Below are 23,705 nucleotides of genomic sequence, written 5' to 3' on the forward strand. Positions count from 1 at the left end.
ATTGTATCGTTTTGTGCTGCACCGAGAACTATACAGCGTAAGCTCATTGAAATTCGCCCCCTCCCTCAATGTGGAGAGAGATCTGCACAGCTTTTTGCCCTCCCCATTATGAATTCCACACTGATTTTAGAGAAAACAAAAACAAGTTTATTAAGTACAAAAGATAGATTTTAAGGCATAGCAAACAGATCAAAGCAGATTACTGAGCAAATAAAACAAACACACAATCTAAGCTTTAAGATACTAAAGAAACCGGTTACAAGTAGCACATTCTCACCTTAAATGTTGTTTTAGGTAGATTGCAGAGATTCTTGAAGGCAAGCTGGTCTTGCTTAAAACTTCAGAAATTTCATTCACAGGCTAGACATCCTTCCAGTCTGGGCTCAGTCCTTCTCCCCCCTTGTCTTTTGTTTCGTAGATGTTTACAGCAGCCATACTGGGCGGGGATTCAATGACGAATGAACCACGATTGTGTCACTCCCCTGCCTTAAATAGGTTTTACATGTGGCAGGAATCCTTTGTCTTCTAGTGTGATTCCCACCCCGGTCAGTGGAAAAGTACTAATTTTATCATGGAGTCCAGTATTTAGGTGACTTGATCACATGACCTTGCAGTCATAACTCAAAGTTTATTTGCAGTGTCCACAGGAAGGCTCTCCAGGAAGGTGGGAAATTAGCATCTTCAAAGACTTATTGTTTTCTGTTTAGTGGGCATTTTCCAGGTGTAAACACATTTATAATAGGTGCATAGACATTATTCCTAACTTCAGATACAAAAATGATACATGTATACAAATGATAATCATATTCAGTAAATCATAACCTTTCCAATTATATCTCTCATGACCCATCTTGCATAAAATACATCTTAGATATGCTATAATCATATTATAACAATATTTCTATGAATAATATGGGGCTTAGTGTGACAACAATGATTAATTTTTCAATATAAAATTTTCAGTTCATATTTACATTTCAGGTAAAATAATTCATGATAGAAGCTAGTGATGGAAAAGATCTATTGGGTCATTCAGTGAATATCTGTCAAAAGTCCTTGTTCATTTTTCTAGTTCTGTGATCTCTCTCTCAGCAGTTCCCTTTGCTCAGTTTTTTTTTTTTTTGAGGCACCATTATAATAGAAATCTCTCTACGATATTTCTTAACATCAGCTTGCTCTACTTTCTAAAGCAAAACTACAGCATAATATAAGAGATGATTATTGCTGTATCTAATTACAAAGAGTAAACCACAGAAAAATCACTGTTAAATTAAAAGAACAATTAACAATCAAACAGAAGCCACCATCTTAGCAATTTAACAGGGCAAAATAGAAAAAGAGAATCTGCTTTCCATTAGAAAGAATTAGAAATTTTAAGGCTCCTGAGGTGAAAAGTAAAAACCCAAGAATTTTTATAAAATTATACAACTATGAAACTTTCCACTGTCCAGTGGAAAGCCAGTTCTTTCATCTCTATTTTGCATTGTGCTTGTCATGGGCTGAAAAGTATTGTTAAAATAGGATAGGATCCTCCCATCCCCATCCTCCACTGAGATGCAAATTCAGTTATTGCCTGGAAATAATAAAATTGCAATGGGATTTTAAAAACTATTCAATTCTAAAAAAACATTCTTTAGTAAATATTTCGCAAAAGTGTGCTGGCTAATCAATGGAGTTTTCCTTTTGCCTGGCTTTCTAAGTTTTAAAGCTTATCCAGATATGGTTTACTCCCTTCGAGATCTGCCAGATTCCTAAAATCTGTCAGTATTGGAGTGCAAAGGCTTTTAATAATTCATTAGAGAGCTGCCTGAGTAAAAGAAGATAATACAGTGTTTGCTATGTGAATTTAGTCCAAATTTTGTTTCTTTAGACATTTCATTTTGCTTGCCTGTTGACTCAACTTTTACCTTAAAATAGTTTTTAAATTCTCCATATAGTGCTTTGAAAGCAAACAAAACAGAAGAAAACAAATACCCAAGAGCTGCTTTCATGTTTGAGATCAAGCTTCAACGCTGTACTTAAAAAAAATAAATAAATCTTTTGCTTCTGCAATATCAAACTCCAAATAAAAATAGATTGGATAGATCTGGACCCAAGGATGTGAGGCTACACTGAACTTGCAAACTTTACTGTCTCCTAGTTTAGGCAGAAGACTAAGCGTTAATACCCAGGGTGAAAAATAACTGCATCATCACTCTCCCTTGTAGTAGGAGGGACAAAATATGGGTGTATTGTTTGTGCATTGAATTCAACTATAATTTTGTCAATCAACTTTAGTTTTTTTTAAAAGATGCAACTTTGTATCTCTTTTTTGTTGTACTTTTCCATCAATACATTTTTCCCTTGTCTTTCCTATCCTGGATCTGTTTTTCCTTGCAGTGTTTTCAATAACTGGTGATCCCTCTTCTGTTCTCTCCCTTCACTCCTTTCATCACTTCCTTTCCCACCCCCCACTCTGTTTTCCCTTTCCTCCTTTGTCTCCCTCCTTTCTAATCCCCCACTTTTTGCCTTCTGATGTATCATCTAAATCTCTCCTACTTCTCTGCAACCTCAACAAGATTCCAGGTTTCCCCCTCAGCCTATTTGCCCTCTTCAAATTTCTGCTTGCTGTGGTGTGTGGGATTTCAGAGTCTTGTGGCTACTGTCCAAAACCAAGTTGGTCCTTAGCATTCATGTTAGCACTAGCAGATAGAACATAGTTTAAATGTTAATGAAATTTTCCATGTTAACATTTCAAAAATAAGTTTTGAACCTTTGCATGACATTCTAATGACATGTAGGTGCAGCAGGTATTACTGACCTACTGTGGAGAAGTTCCGTCTTCTATAAGAAACCTGTGTATTATGGCTTTCTCTTAAAATATAATATTTGCTAGTCAATACTGCTTTTTATAGGGTATCTACTGTAAAGGATTGTTCATCTGTTGGTAGAAGTGTTGTTTCTGTAGTAGCACTTTAAACATTTTCATTACTGAAAATCCTGTAGTGTTGAAACTTGAGTCTGTTAAATTTTCTCGCCATCATAATTGTTTGTATTTGTATGAGCCTGTTGACATCGTGGTGAGAGGAGAAATGGCTTGACAGCCAGAGTCTCACACCTCCTTATCAGCACTTGACATTGCATTCCACACAGCCAGTCATCTCAACAGATATTTGACTCTGCTCCTAATATTTACAGTGTGAAGAGTTTATAGTATGAGCTTAAATATGATTTGGGTAATTTTTAATTGACTTGTTAAATGGGAACAGTTTACGTTATGTTTTCTGTCTTCGTCTCATTCACACAGGATAATTTTGTACAATAATCTGATAGTTTTTGAAGTAGTCACTTGCTGGTGTTTTGTTTTTTATCCAAACCTGTTTCATGTTTTTCAATTTATTTTTGTTTAAGCTGGGTACTGTGCATGTGAATTTAAGCAGTACGTTGTAAACTTTGTTCATTTATTCACCAGGGCTTTTCTTGTAATACACTTTAAGGAATACATTTGGTTGTCCAGTCCAAGTTAGAACAATTAAATTGTTGTGGACAGCCAAGCTCAAGAAAATTAAGACTATTTTGGGTGCATGGTAGACTGTAAAACATCTGCCCACTAGTATAAATGCCATGCAAGATTTAAAAAAAAATTGCCAAAGTGTTTCCTATTGCAAGAATAAGAAACAACCACAAATGCCATCATAAAATCAAAAGTTTCAGAGTAGCAGCCGTGTTAGTCTGTATCCGCAAAAAGAAGAACAGGAGGACTTATGGCACCTTAGAGACTAACAAATTTATTAGAGCATAAGCTTTCGTGGACTACAGCCCACTTCTTCGGATGCATATAGAATGGAACATATATTGAGGAGATATATATACACACAGACAGAGAGCATAAACAGGTGGGAGTTGTCTTACCACCTCTGAGAGGCCAATTAATTAAGAGAAAACAAACTTTTGAAGTGATAATCAAGCTAGCTCAGTACAGACAGTTAGATAACAAGTGTGAGAATACTTACAAGGGGAGATAGATTCAATGTTTGTAATGGCTCAGCCATTCCCAGTCTTTATTCAAACCGGAGTTGATTGTGTCTAGTTTGCATATCAATTCTAGCTCAGCAGTTTCTCGTTGGAGTCTGTTTTTGAAGTTTTTCTGTTGTAATATAGCCACCCGCAGGTCTGTCACTGAATGACCAGACAGGTTAAAGTGTTCTCCCACTGGTTTTTGAGTATTTTGATTCCTGATGTCAGATTTGTGTCCATTAATTCTTTTGCGTAGAGACTGTCCGGTTTGGCCAATGTACATGGCAGAGGGGCATTGCTGGCACATTGCTGGGAATGGCTGAGCCATTACAAACATTGAATCTATCTCCCCTTGTAAGTATTCTCACACTTGTTATCACACTGTCTGTACTGAGCTAGCTTGATTATCACTTCAAAAGTTTGTTTTCTCTTAATTAATTGGCCTCTCAGAGGTGGTAAGACAACTCCCACCTGTTTATGCTCTCTGTCTGTGTGTATATATATCTCCTCAATATATGTTCCATTCTATATGCATCCGAAGAAGTGGGCTGTAGTCCACGAAAGCTTATGCTCTAATAAATTTGTTAGTCTCTAAGGTGCCATAAGTCCTCCTGTTCTTCTTTTTTCATAAAATCAAATTATGTTGTTGTAACTAAGGGCCCAAAGTTATGAGTTATTACTATTTGAGAATTGCGGAGGCATCAAGGCTATTTTAGAAAAAGATAGAACAGAAGGCTGAGAGAATAAAAATGCGAGGTCTAATGACTAGATTTCTTCAGTACTCTGCAGAACTAAAACTTGCTGCAGCCTTTCTTAAGAGTACACCACTGGTGCGGACAGAGACTTCCTCTTTTTCTCTATTTGTGAATGAATTAAAATTTAAATTAATATTAGATATTGTCAGATACAGTCATGAAAATTAGGGAACTTGATGGGATCTAATATTGTAATTGTAATGAAGTTACATGTATAAAAGGGAAGTTATATAAGTGATACAGCTTTGGGAAAAATACTGTAAATTTTAATGATCTGGTTTACCACCTAGGCAGGAAAGGGGTTGCATTCATACGATTTATTTTAGTTGAGTGAAAGTGATGAAGTAAGGCTAATATTTGCAGCCAATCATGCTTAAGCTATCAAGTTAGTGAAATACACCTGTGCTGAAAGAGGCAGCAAGTAAAAGGACCTGACACCAAACAGTATGTTTGTTCCACTCTATGGTCAAGTGTTCTATTAATAGTAGCTGGTGGATAGCTCAGTGGTTTGAGCATTGGCCTGCTAAACCCAGGGTTGTGAGCTCAATCCTTGAGGGGGGCCATTTAGGAATCTGAGGCAAAACTCTGTCTGGGGATTGGTCCTGCTTTGAGCAGGGGGTTGGACTAGATACCTCCTGAGGTCCCTTCCAACCCTGATATTCTATGAATCAGAAATGTAACAGTTTGATTAATAATGCACAAACTCAGCTCAGCCATTTACACCAAGTTCCCACCATTGTAATAGAATAGGACTAACCTTTAAGCAGGTTGAGGATCTCTTGCTTCAGCTTAGAAATATTGACCTCTCCAAATTTCAAGCAGCACAGTGATACAGTACCTTCTGGTTCCCTTCCCCCAGAGTTCAAACTAATGGAACAAGTGTCTCCTCTTCATGGGTGTGTGTTTGGGAGAGTAATCAACAAAGTCTTGGTTCTTTGATGTTTCACAGTAACTCATTTGCTTTCAATGGGGCTTCTTTACATGAATGCTTCTTTCCTGTTTGCTGAGCTAAACCATACAGAAACAATGTACAGTTACAATGCAAACACTCAATATAACTTTATACCATGGGCTACAGATGTAACATGCAGCATCCTACAAGCATTTCATCAAGACTAAACACATTCTTATCAATTTAACATTTGTTTTAACAATGCTAATACACAGGTGAGCCAGACTGGTTTCCAGCTATGCATTTGTCAATGTTCATGAGGCCTAGGGGCCTTGGCATGAGCTGGCACCTGGTCTGGGAACATCACAACCGCACCTGTTTTTTCCCGGTTTGAGCCCTGCCAGACCCAGATGACTGAACTCCTTGAAGATAAGTCCAAAACTTTGAATTTGGCACATTATTGTATGGGAAGCCAGTGTAGCAAGTGGACGACAGGTTTTAATATGGCTAGTGCTGAGGAGGCATGCTGCTGCATTGTGCTCAAGTTAGTTTGCTGATGGCTGATCATTTCGTGCCCAAGTAAGTTGCATTGCTATAGTTCAGTTAGGAGGATAATGAAGGTGAGTATTACTTGCTGAGGCTAGGTCATCATCTGCCAGGATGGGGATGTTCTTTCCTTTCCAGCTGTAGAAGGTAGGATATGTTATTTGTGGACACTGCTATATGTGAGCTTAACATGAGGAAGGAATCCAGGAGCTCTCCTAAGCTGTGGACTGACGTGACCAATTGTGAATACATATCTTTAGGCAGAGGAGTGCACTAAACCATGGCTATCAATTTTTTTGAAGTGTTTTCCTCTGACAATCAGCATAACTTCTGTTTTACTTGGGTTTAGCTTCAGCCTTCTGATTTAAGACAAGCACATAGCTAGCTTGTAGAAAGTAATGTTGTGGTGATAAGGCATTTGAATCAGTGATATCTCCTCAGTTCTCCTAATGGCTGCCTGCAAATGTTGAATAAGACTAAAGAGAGAATTGAACCTTGTGGGCAGTGTTCCCTCTAATTTTTCCCACCCATGTGCGGAATGAATTTTGTTATGTGCACCAATATGGAGGTGATGTGTGACACATCACCTTCATATTAGTGCACATAACAAAATTCATGTGGTGGGGGCCGAGGGGTTCGGGGTGTGAGAGGGGGCTTAGGGCTGATGCAGAGGGTTGGGATGCAGGGGTGTGAGGGTTCCGGTAGAGGTGCAGGCTCTGGGGTGGGGCCGGGGCTCAGGGCTGGGGCCGAGGGTTGAGTGCAGGGGTGAGGGCTCCAGCTGGGGGTGCGGGCTCTGGGGTGGGGCTGGGAATTAGAGGTTTAGGATGCAGGAGGGGTGCTCTGGGCTATGGTGGGGAGAGAGGACTCTCCCCCCCCCCCCCCCGCTCTCTCTCCCTGCAGCAGCACCTGGGCTGGCGGGGAGAGGTGGCTCTCCCCGCCGCGGCAGCTGCGGGGCTGGGGCCGCAGGATAGGCGCCCCTCCCCCAGCAGGTCCAGGCTGGGGTTGGGTTCGGGCTGGGGGAGGGCTGCCCCAGATGCGGCAGAGTTGGGGATGGGCTAGGTTTGGGCCAGGGGAGGGGCAGCCCTGCCATGGCAGGTCCCCGGGCGGGTTCTCTGAGTACCTGCGCGGTGCTAAGATGGCTGCTGCGTGACTGCACAGCTTACAGGGAACTTAGCCCGTGGGACTCTGCAAGTGAGGCATGTGGGGGTGGAAGTATAGTTTTCCCAGCACTACTTTTTGAATGTCTCCAGACAGTACACACTCCATTTGATCTTGTTCCCTGGAACCCTGCCATCTCCCAGAGATGGGACAGAAACTCATAATCACCTGTCTGGAGGTTCCAGGAGAATGAGAATGGATATCTGCCCTTCATTCACCTCAAGAGATAATCCATCAACAGCCCTCATGCTGTTTCTGTTGTGCCTTTTGGCCTGAATCCAGATGGTGCAGGGCTGAGGATTTTGGCCTTGGCTACTAGATAAGCTTGTTGAAGTTAAAGATGGATACTGAAGCCGAATATTTATCTGATTTTCAATAGCCCTAAAGATGCCCCATTATATACTTTGGTGGGTTTTAAGGGTTTGGAACAATGGGATCCTGCTCACATTGTGCCCCAGAGCAATTATGTTGCTATTTGTTGTTTTATATAGTCATCGTATTGCTTATTTACACTTTGCTTCTCCACAAATGCTGTATTTTGCCACACAAATATGGTAGTCCCTCTCTGCTTCTCAGCAAAGACTGCAATAGTCTGGTATTGTAGGGCGGTCTCATATGACTGACTTAATTCATTTTACAAAACTTATTACAGTGTGTTTACTACAGAACTGAAATGGAACTGAGATAATCAGAGCAGGATGCTGCACAGTGTTCTCAATTATGAAATTCCCTGCGTTGATTGGCTACGACAGGCTACTCTCTGCCGCAAAAAGGGAGTCAATATGATGAAATAATAAGGTTAAGTGGGAGTGGGTTTTGAAGAATCTTGAAAGCAGAGTGAGCTTGAACTTAACATGCAAGAGGAAGTCAGTAAAAGGATCCAAAGGTCTGTGTTTGTGGTAGACCTGATTAGAGAAGAGGAAGTGGAGGAAGATCTTGTTAGTTACTGATTGAGGGGAAAGTGCCACCTGCTGAATTGTCTGCCCACTTCTGTGAGTCAGCTTGTGAGAGCTGACAAGCTCATAGCATGGTACGGCTTTTGGCCAGTAGTGTTTCTTATTGTGTCTGATTTAAACCATGTTTTTGTGAACCTCAGTAGTCAGAATATGCAAGCACTTCTTTTATTTATACATCTGACTCTGTCAGATAATCTTAAAAACTTTGTTTACAGGCAAGTAGATATTGTTATGTGGGGGGGAAAGATTGTCCAACCTGAGTTAATTAATTTATAAGCGATTAATATTCTTGCTCAGCTAAGTGGCAGTAACATCAAACATTATTTTTGGCATCATGCCTTTTCTTACTAATGTGACTGCTATCTATAACCTTTCCTCTGCCTTGAAGAACATTACAGTAGAGCTGCTCCTTTAAGTCCTCCTTTTGAGGAACTGTGATCTATGGAATCTGGTCAAAGATGCTTCTTTATGCCATGTATTAATCTTCTCTCATTTTACCATTGATAGTTTTGGAAAGGAAGAGTAAGATTTTAATATCTCCTTGTATTGCTCTTGATTTCTCTGCTGTATCCCTTTTGAGAGCATGACAAAAAGTGGACTCAATATTCAAAGTGATTACATCTATGCTAACATCTTGGTTATTTTCTTTACCCCCACTGTGCATTGAACACACCATTTCATAGAGGTGTCCACAGCCATGCATATCATCTTTTTCCTGAGTTTATAATTAACTCTGAACCCAATAGATCTGACAGTACAGTGTGACTGAGCAATAGTCCACTGAAGTTAGGTAGAATTTTAGGGCTTTTCTACAGGGAGGGGGCTATTGCTCTGTGCAGGGATGTGATTTCTGAAATCACGTGTGTTGCACATTAATTGGTCCATGTCGATCCTGCTGGTGTCCTCTATAGGTTCCCTAGTGCATTTTAACAATAGTAGTTTCAAACAAACAAGCACTCCAGCAGGGTCTACATCAGTGATGCGCAAAAGGTGGCCTGGGGGCAAATGTGGCCTGCCAAGGCTTCCTGTGTGGCCTGCCAGCTCGCATATAAATATAAATAATGTTTATAATTAAATTCACAAACAGTGATGTGCTGCCTATCATTTGCCTATGGCTTCTTTAGTAAGTAACTGACTGGCTCTTAAGTTCTCACAATGGCATCAGCTACAATTGAGCTAGGACGCCACCCACTTTTTTGTTAGTGATGGAAACGGAGCCAAAAATGAATGAGTGGGAGTAAACATCCAAAGTCGACAGCAAAGACTGAGATTTTAACCCAAACTGGACAGAGGATTTTCTTTTTATACCTCCTTTATATGCCAAACTATTGCGCCTTGCAGTGACAACCTTACAGGCGGGTACCACTTTGAATCAAAGTAAACAAATTTCAACACGGCCTATCCTCCTGGCAGTGTTGTAAGATGTGACAAAATTGAAGATCTTGAAGTCTCCATATCACACTTCAAATGTCATTGTCACAACATCAGCAACAGTGCAGGAAAAAGCAACAGCTGCCTCTCTTCGGATAACGTGAGTACTAGCTAAAAAGAAAAAGCCTGTTCTAGATGCCGAGCTTGTGAAAGAGTGCACGTTGGAAATGCTGGAGGAGCTTTTTGCCAGAGATAAAAACAAAGATGACGTTGTGAACCATGTGAAGCAAGTTCTCCTGTCTGATTCTATGGCAGTGCAAAGATTGGAGGTAATTTATGAGGATTGTCTGTCAGCACTGCTTTCTGATTTAAAAAACACCAAATACATGTCTCTTGCAGTGGACAAATCAAGAGATTTAAATGACACTGGCCAGCTATCGCTGTTTGTTAGATTTTATGATGGTGAAATTTTCAAGGAAGAATTTTTGTGCTTAATATCATTAGAAACCTACACCACATGAGAGAGGCTTTTTGGGGGGAGGGAGGGGAGAGGGGGAAATGGTTTAGATCTGCAGAAAGTAAACTTGCTTGTTACAGACAGAGGTCCCTCCATGAGAGGGAAGGAGAAGGGCTTTGCTTCAAGTCGTGCAGCGATATATCCTTCATTAAATACACTTCACTGCATCATTCACCAGACGCAGTCCTGTATGGTAAGTTGTCTGGGGACTTGAAAAAAAAAAAAAGGATGTTGTGAAGAGATTAGTGAACTACATATGCTCAACTTCTAGCTTGCAACATCGTCTTTTTAAAGCTCTTTTATAAGACATTTCAGCCAAATATAGGGACCTGTTGCAGCACAATGATATTTGCTGGTTAAGTAGGGGGTACGTGTTAGAGATATTTTGTGCACTTTAAAAAGAAATAATAAAATTTATTTCAAACCACAAGACCAATAAGGCTTGTGAGTTCCTAGATGTCCCTTCTATGTCACAGGTATCTTTTGATGTCCCTTCTATGTCACAGGTATCTTTTGATGTCCCTTCTATGTCACAGGTATCTTTTCAGTGCGATACTACTGATCACTTGAATTCCCTCAATTTGCAGCTCCAAGGCCGTGCAAGCTGTATTGGGGATCTGTTTGAAAAAGTGTATGTCTATCAGAGGAATCTTGCAATCTTTCAGACAGACTTAACAGAAAAGATGTTGCACTTTCCCACATTGAGTGATGTTGTTACAGATGAAACCTCGATGAAAGCAATGCAAAAGTTCCTAAACGATCTGAATGAAAATTTTAAAATGCGATTTGAAAATTTTAAAATCCGAAGGGATTTGCTATTATTTGTTCGTAATCCGTTTTTGGTCTCTGCGGATGGACCTTGCTCTTCTGAAGCAAAGAACATTCTTGTTCTCCAAGTGCTTGCCCATGTCCATTCCAATGTAGGTGTGTGCTTGCCCCGAGCTCTGCCACCAGAAAGTTTTCCCCTCAGTGGTATCTGTCACACTGACTCTGGTGCACCCTGGAGTCGCATGGTCATAGTGCTGATAGAAAGGGTCCTGACGACCCGCCACCCCCTCAGCTCCTTCTTACTTCCAATGAGGGTTGCTGGAACTACAGTTTGTCCTTGTGTTTCACATATACTCCTTCAGTGGACTTGGATTCTTTTATTTTGTATAGTCATCTCTATTTGTAGTCGTTACATTTCAGTTGTTAAGACAGTTAGGATAGCAAACCCCGCTCAGCGGGGTAAGTCCCTCTGGGCACCAGGGATGCCTCAGTCTCCAGAGTTTGTCTTGTGCTTCATGCCACAAGTCTCAGTGACCCCCATTCTAGCTGACTAAGTGCCTGGGGAATCTCACATGTGGAAGCGCTGCAAGATCTCCTCATGGAGGCAGCACTTCATTATCCCTTGGTGCCAAGTCACTCCATCTTCTCTTAGGAGAGTCAACGCTGCTTCACATCTCCAGCACCGGAAAAGAATGCTCCTTCTGCTTCTCAGGACTCCTGGCACCGTCCATCATCCCTGGTGCAGAAGATGACGACTATGGTAAGGGACTCTCAGCACTGTTCTCCACTGGTGCCGAGAAAGAAGCAGAAGAAGATGGACAGAAAGTGATCCCCAACTCAGAGGTCTGCGGGGCAAAGAGATGGTAGCAGAGTGCAACCCATGTTGCACCACTCTGAGGCTCCTGCAACTCATCTGGTGCCATTGACTCCAACCCCGGAACAGGCACCATTTAGTCTGGCACCAATGGACTGTCCACTACAAGAGAGTCGTCAAAAGGGAAACCGGTCATGATGGCATAGCCCCGGTCCCCTCCCTCCTGGCACTGTTTGCTAGCACCGCTCCTCCCTGATCTTCTAAAAGGGAATCCTCAGAGGCAGAGTTGTATGTCTCCTGCAAGAGCCAGCATCAACACTCTAGCTGACATCCCCCGATGACAGACCCAAGCCAGGGCATCCCACCTGCAAGGCTTGGCCACCTGCACTGTGGCAGGTGCCAGCACAGTGACTGTTCTGGAACCCTTGGGCTTTTCCTCCAATCCCGGGGACACATTCCAGAAGGTCTTATTCCGTATCGGAATCTAGAGCACCCCCACTTCTCCTCTCGGAGCAGGACCCTAGTTCCGGTATCGAGCTTGGTACTGAATATCAAGACCCAGAACCGTGAGACCCAACCAATGCAGTCATACTGCTCTCTTACATACAGTGCAACTCCACCATCTTTTCTCCCCCACCCGTCCTTCCTGAACAATTTATACACATCCATGATAGTGCTCCAATCATGTGAGTTACCCTACCAAGTCTCTGTTATTTCAATCATATCATAATTCTCCTTCTTCCCTTTTTAAAAGATGGGCACTATATTTGCCTTTTTCCAATCATCCGGGATCTCCCCCGATCGTCGTCTACCTCATCCTCCTGGTCCAGTGGTCTATAGCAGATGTCCAACACGACAACACCCTGGCAGCTCTCGCCTCTAAACTTAACCCAAAGACTCTCAACAGGCATTTCTCCAGCTTCATACCGGAGCTCTGAGCAGTCATACCGCTCTCTTACTTACAGTGAAACTCACCCACCTTTTCTCCCCCACCTGTCCTTCCTGAACAGTTTATACCCATCCATGACAAGTTACCCCATGTGAGTTACCCCACCAAGTCTGTTATTCCAGTCACATCATAGGTCCTTGACTGTGCCAGGACTTTCAGTTCTTCCTGCTTGTTTCCCAGACTTCTTGCGTTCGTGTACAGGCACCTAAGATAACTAGCTGATTGCCCTACTTTCTCAGTGTGAATCAGGAGTCCTCCCCTGTTGCACTCTCCTCCTTGTCTTTCCTCCCGGTATTCCACTTACCTCAGAGCTTAGGTCTCAATCCCCCGACAAACCTAGTTTAAAGCCCTCCTCGCTAGGTTGGCAAGCCTGCCTGCAAAGATGCTCTTCCCTCTCTTCATTAGTTGGATCCCATCTCTTCATAGCAATCCTTCTTCCTGGAACAACATCCAGTGGTCGAAGAATCCAAATCCCTCTCTCTGACACCACTTGCGTAACCACGCATTTACCTCCACAATTCAATGGTCCCTATCTGGGCCTTTTCCTTCATCAGGGAGGATGGACGAGAACATGACTTGCACATCAAATTCCTTTATCCTTTTTCCCAGAGCCACATAGTCTGCAGTGACCCGCTCAAGGTCATTCTTGGCAGTATCGTTAGTGCCCACATGGAGAAGTAGGAAGGGATAGTGGTTCGAGGGCTTTATCAGTCTTGGCAGACACTCCATCACATCCTGAATTCTAGCTCCAGGCAAGCAGCAGACACTTCTCAAGTTTCCCAGTCTGGCTGGCAGATGGATGACTCAGTCCTCCTTAATATTAATATAATATATGGAGATATCCCTATCTCATAGAACTGGAAGGGACCCCGAGAGGTCATCGAGTCCAGCCCCCTGCCTTCACTAGCAGGACCACGTACTGATTTTGCCCCAGATCCCTAAGTGGCCCCCTCAAGGATTGAACTCACAACCCTGGGTTTAGCAGGCCAATGCTCAAACCACTGAGCTATCCCTCCTTAGAAGGGAATCCCTGACCACCACCACCTGTCTCCTCCTCTTGGGAGTGGTGGTGGTGGAACCTCCATTCCTAGGACAATGCATCCCATGCCTTCTGGCCAATGGGGTCTCCTTCTGATCTTTTCCCTCAGATGACTCTTCCAAACAATTCTCTGCCGTAGTACCTGTGCAGAGAGCCTGAAAACGGCTTCTTACCTCTATCTGCATTGGGGGTACACGGGTTCTCCTCTTTCTTTTTCTGGAGGCCACCTCCTGCTAATTTTCTTCCCTGTTCTGCACTTCCCTCTCTGGTTCTTCAGCCTGCTGTGCCTGCAGTACCAAACACTGACTTCTATCCAGAAACTCTTCCTTTTTTCTGATGCAACGCAGGGTTGATACATAGTTCTCCAGTCCTTTAACCTTCGCTTCTGTCCTCTGGGAGAAAGACAAACATGGCACTTTCTGTGCAGGTCACAACAGCTGATCGCTCACTATCCATATTGTCTGCCTTCTACGAGCCTCTTCAGATGTTGTATTTACTGCTTACAGAAGCCTGAGAGGCAAAAAACTTTATCAATCCCATATCAATCCCAGCTATGTTAGAAGAAAAAATTGAATTTCTCAGTCATGAGATGAAATTGTACATCAGCAGAAAATTCTGTTACCCTATGGTGATTCGGAGAGTTAGTGTGTAGTAAAATATGGTGGGTTTTTAACGTACCAGCACTTTCATGTTATGGCTTCTAGTAATAGTCTCTCTTTGTCGTTTTTTTATGTTACTGAGTTGTTCTGGTAATAACAGTAGCTGTGTAATATTGTAGATATTTCATTTGTGGTGCAATTCTGGAATGTTAACATGCCTAAATACGATAGCTTTTGAAAAATTTTAAGCAAATTTCACACTTCAGACTCTGCATCCATGGAAGTGAAGGGGCAGTTTTTTCATTTGCTCTTATATTCATGTGATGATTGATTGTCTTGAGGATGAACTGCATTAAAGTTAAAATTACTGCATCCCTGGAGTAAATTTGTGAAAAGGTGCCATAAACTCCTGAGTTGCATTTGTGTGTACAATTCAGCATTTCCAACGGGTAGCATTTAAAAGTCCTAGATCTACTGTGCTCCAAAATATAAAAGTAATAGTGCAGGTCTTAGATGATGCCTTGGTATTTACAGCCAGTGCACGTTACATGAGTGGGGCACAAATTGTGCTCCTAATATAGTGGATATCTCTGTAAGGAAGTAGCAAAAAGTGCTTTTATGCTTTGCTCTATCAACCTTGATATATGGCATACAAATTGTGTATGTTGGTACACTCCCCTCTAAAGTTCCATGATCAAATTACCATTGCAGCGTTCTTATAAAAGATTAAAAACAAAGGAAATTTTTAATAAAAAATTGAGTGGAAAACTCTATTTAACAAAGCCCCTATGACACTCCTATGAGTGGTTCATGTGTGCTCGATATCGTAGAGTGTTCTTGGAGAGAACTCCATCTTTTGATACTTTTATGTACATGTGGAAACAGAGATAAATCTGATCCAAATCCCAGGTTTCTTGCTTTATTTCTTCTTTCCCTTCAGCAAAATAAATACATAATTCTCAGGCCCCTGCACTTCCCTGGTCCGTCCCACGTCTCAGTCTCTAATGCTTTTCATTCCTCCCTAGTTGTTGTTGTTGTTGTTGTCTGTTCTTTCTTCCACTTGAAAGATTGTTTTCCCCATGGGGCTGTGATTCTCTGGTGTGTCTTGAGTCAGCACTGCACATTGTTCTTTATGGTAGTCTGCCAGTGTAGCCATTCTAGCTGTTGGTTGGGCTTGTCTGTAGTTTTGATGGCGTAGTTTCACTTTTCTCTCCTTGGAAAGAGACTGTGAGGTTTTGCTTTGATTCTTTTTGTGCTGCCATTCTTTCTTCCACATAGGCAGAAAGAGTGGCCCTAGTGCCATTATTTGTCTTCAACAGCACCACTCAGCTTTATCTTTCTGCTTTTGGTTGCTCCACTCTTCATTTAAATAACGTTATCTGTGCAGATGCAGAAAAGACGGAAGTTTTCAATAAATATTTCTGCTCTGTATTTGGAAAGAAGCAGGATGATATATTCATATCACATGAGGAGGAACTACTTTCCAGTCTGTTAGTAATGAAGGGGGTATTGAACAGCATCTGCTAGGGATAAAACAAAAAATGAAAAAACAGCAGACCAAGATAACTTGCACCTGATTCCTAAAAGTTGGCAGAGAAGATCTCTGGCTTGCTAATAAAGTTATTACTTCTCAAAAAGTAGTTGTCAATAGGGAATCATGAAATGGGGGTATTTTGAGTGGGGCTCTGCAGGGATTGATTCCATATGTGATGCTATTCAATATTTCCTCAATGATCTGCAGTAAATATAAAGCCATTGATGGTAAATTGTGGAGAACACATAGTGGCAAATGATGGCAGGACAGCTATACAGAACAATCTGGATCACTAATTCACCTGGGCCCATTCAAACAGAATGTGTTTGAATATAGCCAAATGCAAGGTCATAATCTAGGATTAAAGAGTGCATGCCATACCTACAAAATGAGGACTGTATCCTGGAAAGCAGAGACTGAAAAAGATCTCTTGGTCAAAGTTGACAAACAACTGAACTGAACATAAATCCCCAGTGCGATGCTGTGGCAAAAAGGCTAACTCAGTCTTTGGATGGATTAACAGGGGAGTAAGGAAGTGATTTTACCTCTGTATCCAGACTTGGTGAGACTGATACTGGAATACTGCCAGGGCCGGCTCCAGGCACCAGCCGAGAAAGCTTGTGCTTGGAGCGGCAGATTGTACGAGGCGGCATTCCGCCCAATCCTAGGGCGGCACGGCTGGTTTTTGTTGTTGTTGTTGTTGTTGTTGTTGTTGTTCCGCTCTGGCCACCCTGTAGGGGGCGGCGGTGCGGAGGAGGGGAGCGCCCTGCAGCAAGCCCGGCAGGGCAGCCCGTGTCCTTCCCTCCCAGCTGACCGGAGCGGCGCGGAGCCCTCCCGGCAGGTGGCGCGGCGGTTGGGGCCACGTGGCAGTGCCCTGCTGAAGCCCTGGCCGCCCCCTTCTCTCTCTCCCCCGCTCCCTCCCCCTCCTCCCCTCTAACCGGGGCACATCTGCAGCGCAGGGAGTCCCCCTGCACCCTGGCTCCGGCCGCGCCGCAGGTTTTTTTGTTTGTTTGTTTTTGTTTTTTGTTTTTTTGCTTGGGGCGGCAAAAATGCCAGAGCCGGCCCTGAATACTGCATCCAGTTCTCATGTCCACACTCTAAAAAGGACGTTGAAATTTTGGAGATGGTGCAGGAAGAGCCATAAAAATGACTTGAGAGGCTGATGAAATGCTTTACAGTGAGAGATTTAAGGAGCTCAATCTGTTTATCAAAAAGAAGATTGAGATGGTAACCTGATTAGTGTAATGGGAAGAAAATACCAGGTACTAAAAGGCTGTTTTATTTTTTATCCTATAACATTCTTGAAAAATCTAGCTTAGCTTTAAATATCCAAACTTCTCCTGGTACATAAGGAAGTGGATGAAGAGTGTATGTAAGATTTTAATAGGGTGGGATATAAAATAGAAAATATAAAGTGGCTTTATCAATGTGATAGTTTTGATTCTAATGACTTATTTTAGTAAACAGTAATTTCACCTTTAACTGATTTTTTTTCTTTATTTTGCAGCTCCAGTTATTAACAGATTTAACAGAAGAGTATCAGGTAAAGTTTCCCTTATTATTTTAATACACTTCTGAAAATATTTTAAATGTGTGCTTATTGAAAGCAATAACTTTCCAGTTTATGTAGCCTGTTAACACTTGTCTGTTGTATTTAGTACATTACATAGTAGTTATTCTATTTAAATAATTGTAATTCTCTCTCTCCATTTATTTATTTTAGAAATCAATAGATTGCAAATTATAGGTTAGTGGGAAAACCTTTCCTATTAATGACTGTCATAACTATAAAGAGAAGGGTAACAACCCTCCTGTGTACAATACTATAAAATCCCTCCTGGCCAGAGACACCAAAATCCTTTTACCTGTAAAGGGTTAAGAAGTTCAGGTAACCTGGCTGACACCTGACCCAAAGGACCAATAAGGGGACAAGATACTTTCAAATCTTGGTGGGGGGGGAAGGCTTTTGTTTGTGCTCTTTGTTTTGGGGGTTGTTCGTGCTTGGGACTAAGAGGGACCAGACATCAATCCATGCTCTCCAAATCTTCTGAACAAGTCTCTCATATTTCAGACTTGTAAGTAACAGCCAGGCAAGGCGTGTTAGGTTTATCTTTGTTTTCTCAACTTGTAAACGATCCTTTTGCTAGAGTGTTTACCTCTGTTTGCTGTAACTTTGAATCTAAGGCTAGAGGGGGTTCCTCTGAGCTCTTTGAATTTGATTACCCTGTAAAGTTATTTTCCATCCTGATTTTACAGAGATGATTTTTACCTTTCTTTCTTTAATTAAAAGCCTTCTTTTTAAGAACCTGATCGATTTTTCCTTGTTTTAAGATCCAAGGGGATTGGATCTGGACTCACCAGGAATTGGTGGGGGGGAAATTGGTGGGGGGGAAAGAAAGGGAGGGAATGATTAATTCCTCCTTGTTTTAAGATCCAAGGGGTTTGGATCGGTGTTCACCGGGGAATTGGTGGAGGAGTCTCTCAAGGCTACCCAGGGAAGGGAGTTAGCACTTGGGAGTGGTGGCAGCAAAACCAGATCTAAGCTGGTAGTTAAGCTTAGACGTTTTCTTGCAGGTCCCCACATCTGTACCCTAAAGTTCAGAGTGGGGAAGGAACCTTGACAATGACAATTTCAAGCCTTAAGGCAACTTCAACATTAATAACCATTCAGTCCAGATACATTTGTGAAGACCTATATCACAGAGGCCACAGAAAAGACTCATCTAAGTAACTCTGGGAATGTTTCAGCTTCTTTTATTTGAATCTGCTGCTATTTCTTCTTGCTAATCTTCCAGATTGCTGTCAGTTTTATCTTTGACCAGAAGGCAGTTAGGCCTTCTCCAATAGACAATTTTTGTCACTTGGTCTAATCTGAAGAGATGGTTATCTTAAGAGCAGCAGATGCTTGTGCCATGCCTCCAGAGACTGATAATAGCTAAAAATTAGACAGACAGGTGGGCGAGGTAGTATCTTTTATTGGGCCATCTTTTGTTGGTGAGAGAGAGAAGCTTTTGAGCCACACAGAGGAGCCTGAAGAAGAGTTCTCTGTAGCTCGAAAGCTTGTCTCTCTCTCTCTCACCAACAAAAATTGGTTCAATAAAAGATATTATCTCACCCGCTTTGTGCCTCTAATATTCTAGGACCAGCACAGCTACAGCTACACTGCTGTAGCTAAAAATGTCAGATCTGCAAATGTCCATTTGTTCAGGAAGCATAATTGATGCATTTGTTCCCAGGCATAGTTCTTCCACATGGTTAAATATTTTGCAACTTTCTCATTTGATTTTACCAGCCCTTTTTTTTTTTTTAAAGTTGACATTGAAAGTGAGTGGTATTGAACCACCAGAAGGTTAAACATAAAAAAAATGAACTCCACTGTTGTTCCACCAGAATACAGCACAAATCATCTTAAATTCTCTTTGATTTTCATTTAACTAAACTTGGATAGTTGTCCAGGAAATTAGTTTAATGTAGTTCTACTTTTAAAAGTACTTTTGTGAAAATGGCATTGTGAGTTCCATGTTCATTATCTGTCAATTATTTCCAGTTCAAATATTCTCCGTTTTTAAATAAAAATGTTTTTTTTTCTAATTCACCTGTGCAAATTCAGCCTGAGGTTAGACAGTTGGGATGGTCCTTTCCTGTGATAGTGAATGAGAAGCAAAGATCTTTTAGGACCTTTGTATTTTCACATGTAAAGTCCCCTTGTGACCAAATTATGTCCTCATTTTCACCTAGGCAGCCCTATTAGCCTACAGTGCAATTCCTCAGGTTCAATTAAGAGCATGATTTGGAGACAAAGGTTTTGCTGCACATAAGGAAGTGGGCCATAATCAGAGCTTTTTAATTCATGTAAATTATTTTGACACTAGCACATTTTACTATTGCAGTAGTGAATTTGGAGGGACAGTGACAACTCGTTAAAGCACCTTATTGGTGTGGTCTCAAGGCATTTTACATTAACGTAAATATTAAAGTAATCCATCCTGAGAACTAATCATTGTTTAAAAGCAATTACATCAAAAATGTAAATGAGAAAATGGAGCTATTCCAGATGTCCAAAGGCTGTGAGCTCCATAGTGTAGGGGCAGAATGGCTATACTATAACAACATTGCCAACACCCCTTTCACTTGGGTTGACAGCAGGATTCAAACTTGAGTCTGTCAAAGCTGAAAACACAAGCCTCTACAGCTTGAATTAAAAGAGTGACTCCTCCAGCTAGTAGCTTTAGTAGGTTCTTATTTTATGTGGAGCAGTCACTAGCAGGGGACAGAGATACACTGAGCTAGACAGGATAATGGAGACTGTGCTAGGTGGGTGATAGCTAAGAACTTAAGAATGGCTGTACTGGGTCAGACCAATGGTCGGTCTAGCCTGTCCTCTAACAGTGGCCAATGAACAGAAAAGGGCAATTATTGATTGATCCATCCTGTGTCGTCCACTCCCAGTTTCTGGCAATTAGAAGCTTAGGACACCCAGAGCATGGGGTTCTTCTTCGAGTAATTGCTCATATCGATTCCAATTAGGTGTGTGCGCGCCATGTGCGCAGTCGTCGGAAGGTTTTTCCCCTAGCAGAACCCGTCGGGTCGGCTGTGGAGCCCCCTGGAGTGGCGCCTTCATGGTGCTCAATGTATGACCCTGCCGACCCGGCGCCTCCTCAGTTCCTTCTTGCTGGTTACTCTGACAGAGGGGAAGGTGGGCGGGTTTGGAATGGATCTGAGCAACACGTCTTGAAGAACATCAGTTACAAGAAGGCAAGTAACCATCTGCTAACATGCAAAAATCGGAGAAATGTCTTGTCGCAGTTCAAAGCAACTGCATCGGTTTCCCCCCCTTAGTGGTTCAGCAAGGGCACCAACTCTCAGGCTTCTGGCTCCTGGGCTCTTGCCTTTCTTGGGTGGAGAGCTGTATCTCTCTCCTGCCTGACTGGGGCATTTCCAGACTGAACAGTTTCCTACCTTCCCTGGGTTAGTCCTAGCAAAAGACAGTCTGCCTAAGCACACCTGCTTCAATTCTCTCTTCAGGGATGGTTACAGTGTTATTGCTGCAGTTATCAATTGCTACACACCCCTCTGTGGATCGGAGGTTCTGTCCGTTTGCTGGATCAGAACAAAAAGCCCCGAGCCTGTTTAAAACCATGCTATTTATCCAAAAATCTTTGACTTGTGTGTGGTCACTGGAAAATACTGAGTGGGTCTTTTAACTGTCCTCCTCCCCATCAGACAAACAATACCCCTCCACCCATGGCAAAGCTTCAAAGGCTGCGTCCGTAGGTGTGGGTTTGCTATCGCCTCCTCTCCAGTACTTCCTAGGAATTCCATTTCATGCCTACTGTCCAATACATCAATTGTGTCTGCTATATTGTTCAACATAAGTCTTTTGACATTTATATTCTCTCTCCGAGATTGCATTAATCCTTCCTCCTCCTAAACAAGTTATATACAATCCCACAATAGTGCCCAAGCAATACAGTTGACCCCAAAGGTATTAAATGTAATTCAGTAAAGTTTAACTTAATTCCATAAGGTTTGCCCAGGATATTGTATGGTACAGTCATATCTGTCACATGCCTCATTTTAGCATCAACTCATTAGCCCTGGCAGTTGGAGGCCAGGTGTCTCACAGTGGCCCACTGACTCTACCTCTCCGGGCAATGCTAAGGGGGAAAGTGCAGATATAACCATTCCCCTCTATCCTGCCCGCCCCCCGCAAAGGTGCTAAGCCCTGCTGACCCATTCTCTATCCCCTTCTCCAGGATGAAGCACAAGCTGCAGGTACCGGTATGGCTCCAGCTGCAGGATGTGGCCCTTTGTGCTTGAAGGATCAGGGTCGAAGTTAGCAAACTGTTCTGACTTAAGGTTTTGTAAAGGTTGTTTGTGACCATATTTGTAACAATTCAGGAAGGTTTTATCGATAGTGTTCCAAAGCTTTCTATGGAGATGGACTTTCGTGGATGTTTATAAAGATGGTCTGAACCTCCTTCTCTCCCCCCCCCTCCCCTCGCCAAAAAAACCTCCAAACCCTAACTTCTGCAATCCCTGCCATCTTTTCCCCCTCCCCACCCCCACTTTTCCCCTGTGACACTTTGGAAGCCAGGGGGCTGGGCATGTCCCACTCTGGTCCTCTGAGAGAAGCTAGCATGAGCTAAGCCACTGACTCCATCTACCTGTGACAGGAGCGGGAGATGGGAGGGGAAAAGTGCTGATCGACTTTCAAGTGGTAGTGGCCTGAGCATTGCAGAGCCAGTCCAGTTTTGCACCAAGGAGGTGGGGAGCAGGGTCTGCACCTTCTTTATCTCAGTGTCACTTCCTGCCCTCTGCCCCCTGCAGCTCTGCACTTTCTGCCCCTCTGACCTTCTCTACACACTCGAGCTGCCACCTGCCCTCATGGAGTAGTGCCCCCTTAGGGCTCCCATTACTGCTGGTGATGGATGGGTGGGCCACTTCCTGTTTTGCCTGGACACCCAGACCTGCCAGTCCAAGGATGTGTTATGAAGCATGGGGAAGGGGACAACTGCCCTCTCCACACCCTATCTTAATGCCCACCACCCCCATGTTTAGTCTGGAGAGAGTCTTGAAGAGATGTATAGGGAGGAAAGGGAGCCTATCTCCAATTCTTATGCCTCTTTCCCCTGTCTCCATGTAGGTTTTCCTTCCCATTCCACCCATCTTCCCATGTAGTTTCCTTCTTTCTCCATGGGGTAGGGAAGGGTCTTTTAGGCACAGGGAGGAAGTAAGCACATTTGGGAGGTAGTTAGTATGGGAGAAGTGGGGTCCGTCCCTATGCAGTTTGCAAGTTACACAGGAATGTCTGTCACTGAGAATTCTTAAATATTTTTAAAACCTGAGGCAATTCCCAGGCAATTAAAACAAACCAAATAAAACACCGTTTTATAAACTCGAACATTGCAAATATCAGTGACTTAGGCAAAAAAACATTTCAGATAATGTTAAAATATTTACTATAAACCAGGGGTTCTCAACTTTTCTCTTTCTGAGCCTCCCCCCCCCCCCCAATATGCTATAAAAACTCCATAGCCCACCTGTGCTGCCACAACTGGTTTTCTGCATATAAAAGCCAGGGCTGACATTAAGGGGTAGAAAGCAGGGCAATTGCTTGGGACCCCGCAAAGCTTAAGTTGCTCAGGCTTCAACTTCAACCCCAGGTGGCAGAGCTCAGAGCCCTGGGCTTCAGCTCTACACAGCGGGGCTTTGGCTTCCTGTCCTGGACTCCAGTGAGTCTAACACTGGCCCTGCTTGGTGGAGCCGCTGAAACCTGCTCGTGGCTCCCCAGGGGGCTCCGGGCCCCTATTTGAGAACTGCTGCTATAAACCAAACTAAATCAATAAAATAATAAACAAAGTTCACTATGTTCATTGCTGATCCCCTTAGCAGTAATATCCAGAGAATTTGCTTATCCATTGTCATTGGATCCACTGATGTCAAGGGTTTCTGTGGTGGGAAACTTAGCTTGCCCATCTTCCCCATCTCCTCCCCCATCCAAGAACAGCCACTTCAGACCATATCACAAGGAAAGCTAAAAGGGTTGTATCTTCTTTCCATTGCTGAAAGTCTCAGCTGTGTCCTGGATGCCAACACTTCAGTTTCCCCCTTCCCCAAACAACTTCTACAATATGGTCATGTTACTACACAAATCTGGCATATTGAAAACTTGGCAGCAGTGTGAAATAAACTGAATTTAATATCAGTCTACACAAGCAAAGCTATACTCACTGAATGTCTGTTCATACTTAATTCATTTTCGTATTTAAATAAGCAAAATTTCCATTTTGGAATATACCTGAATCTGC

The 23,705-nt window shown here is 42.7% G+C and overlaps 1 protein-coding gene across 2 annotated transcripts in view; it reads left to right on the plus strand.

The window, feature by feature from the left end:
* Positions 1 to 23,705, plus strand: part of PRKAR2A (protein kinase cAMP-dependent type II regulatory subunit alpha) — a 120,591-nt gene that overhangs the window by 33,948 nt on the left and 62,938 nt on the right. For both annotated transcript variants that reach the window (XM_005295958.5, XM_042844204.2), the window contains exon 2: positions 17,402 to 17,437. In XM_005295958.5, the coding sequence (XP_005296015.1) occupies positions 17,402 to 17,437 (36 nt within the window). The remainder of the gene's footprint in view (positions 1 to 17,401; positions 17,438 to 23,705) is intronic.

Source organism: Chrysemys picta, chromosome 7 (assembly GCF_011386835.1).
Source record: "Chrysemys picta bellii isolate R12L10 chromosome 7, ASM1138683v2, whole genome shotgun sequence".
Lineage (NCBI taxonomy): Eukaryota > Metazoa > Chordata > Testudines > Emydidae > Chrysemys > Chrysemys picta.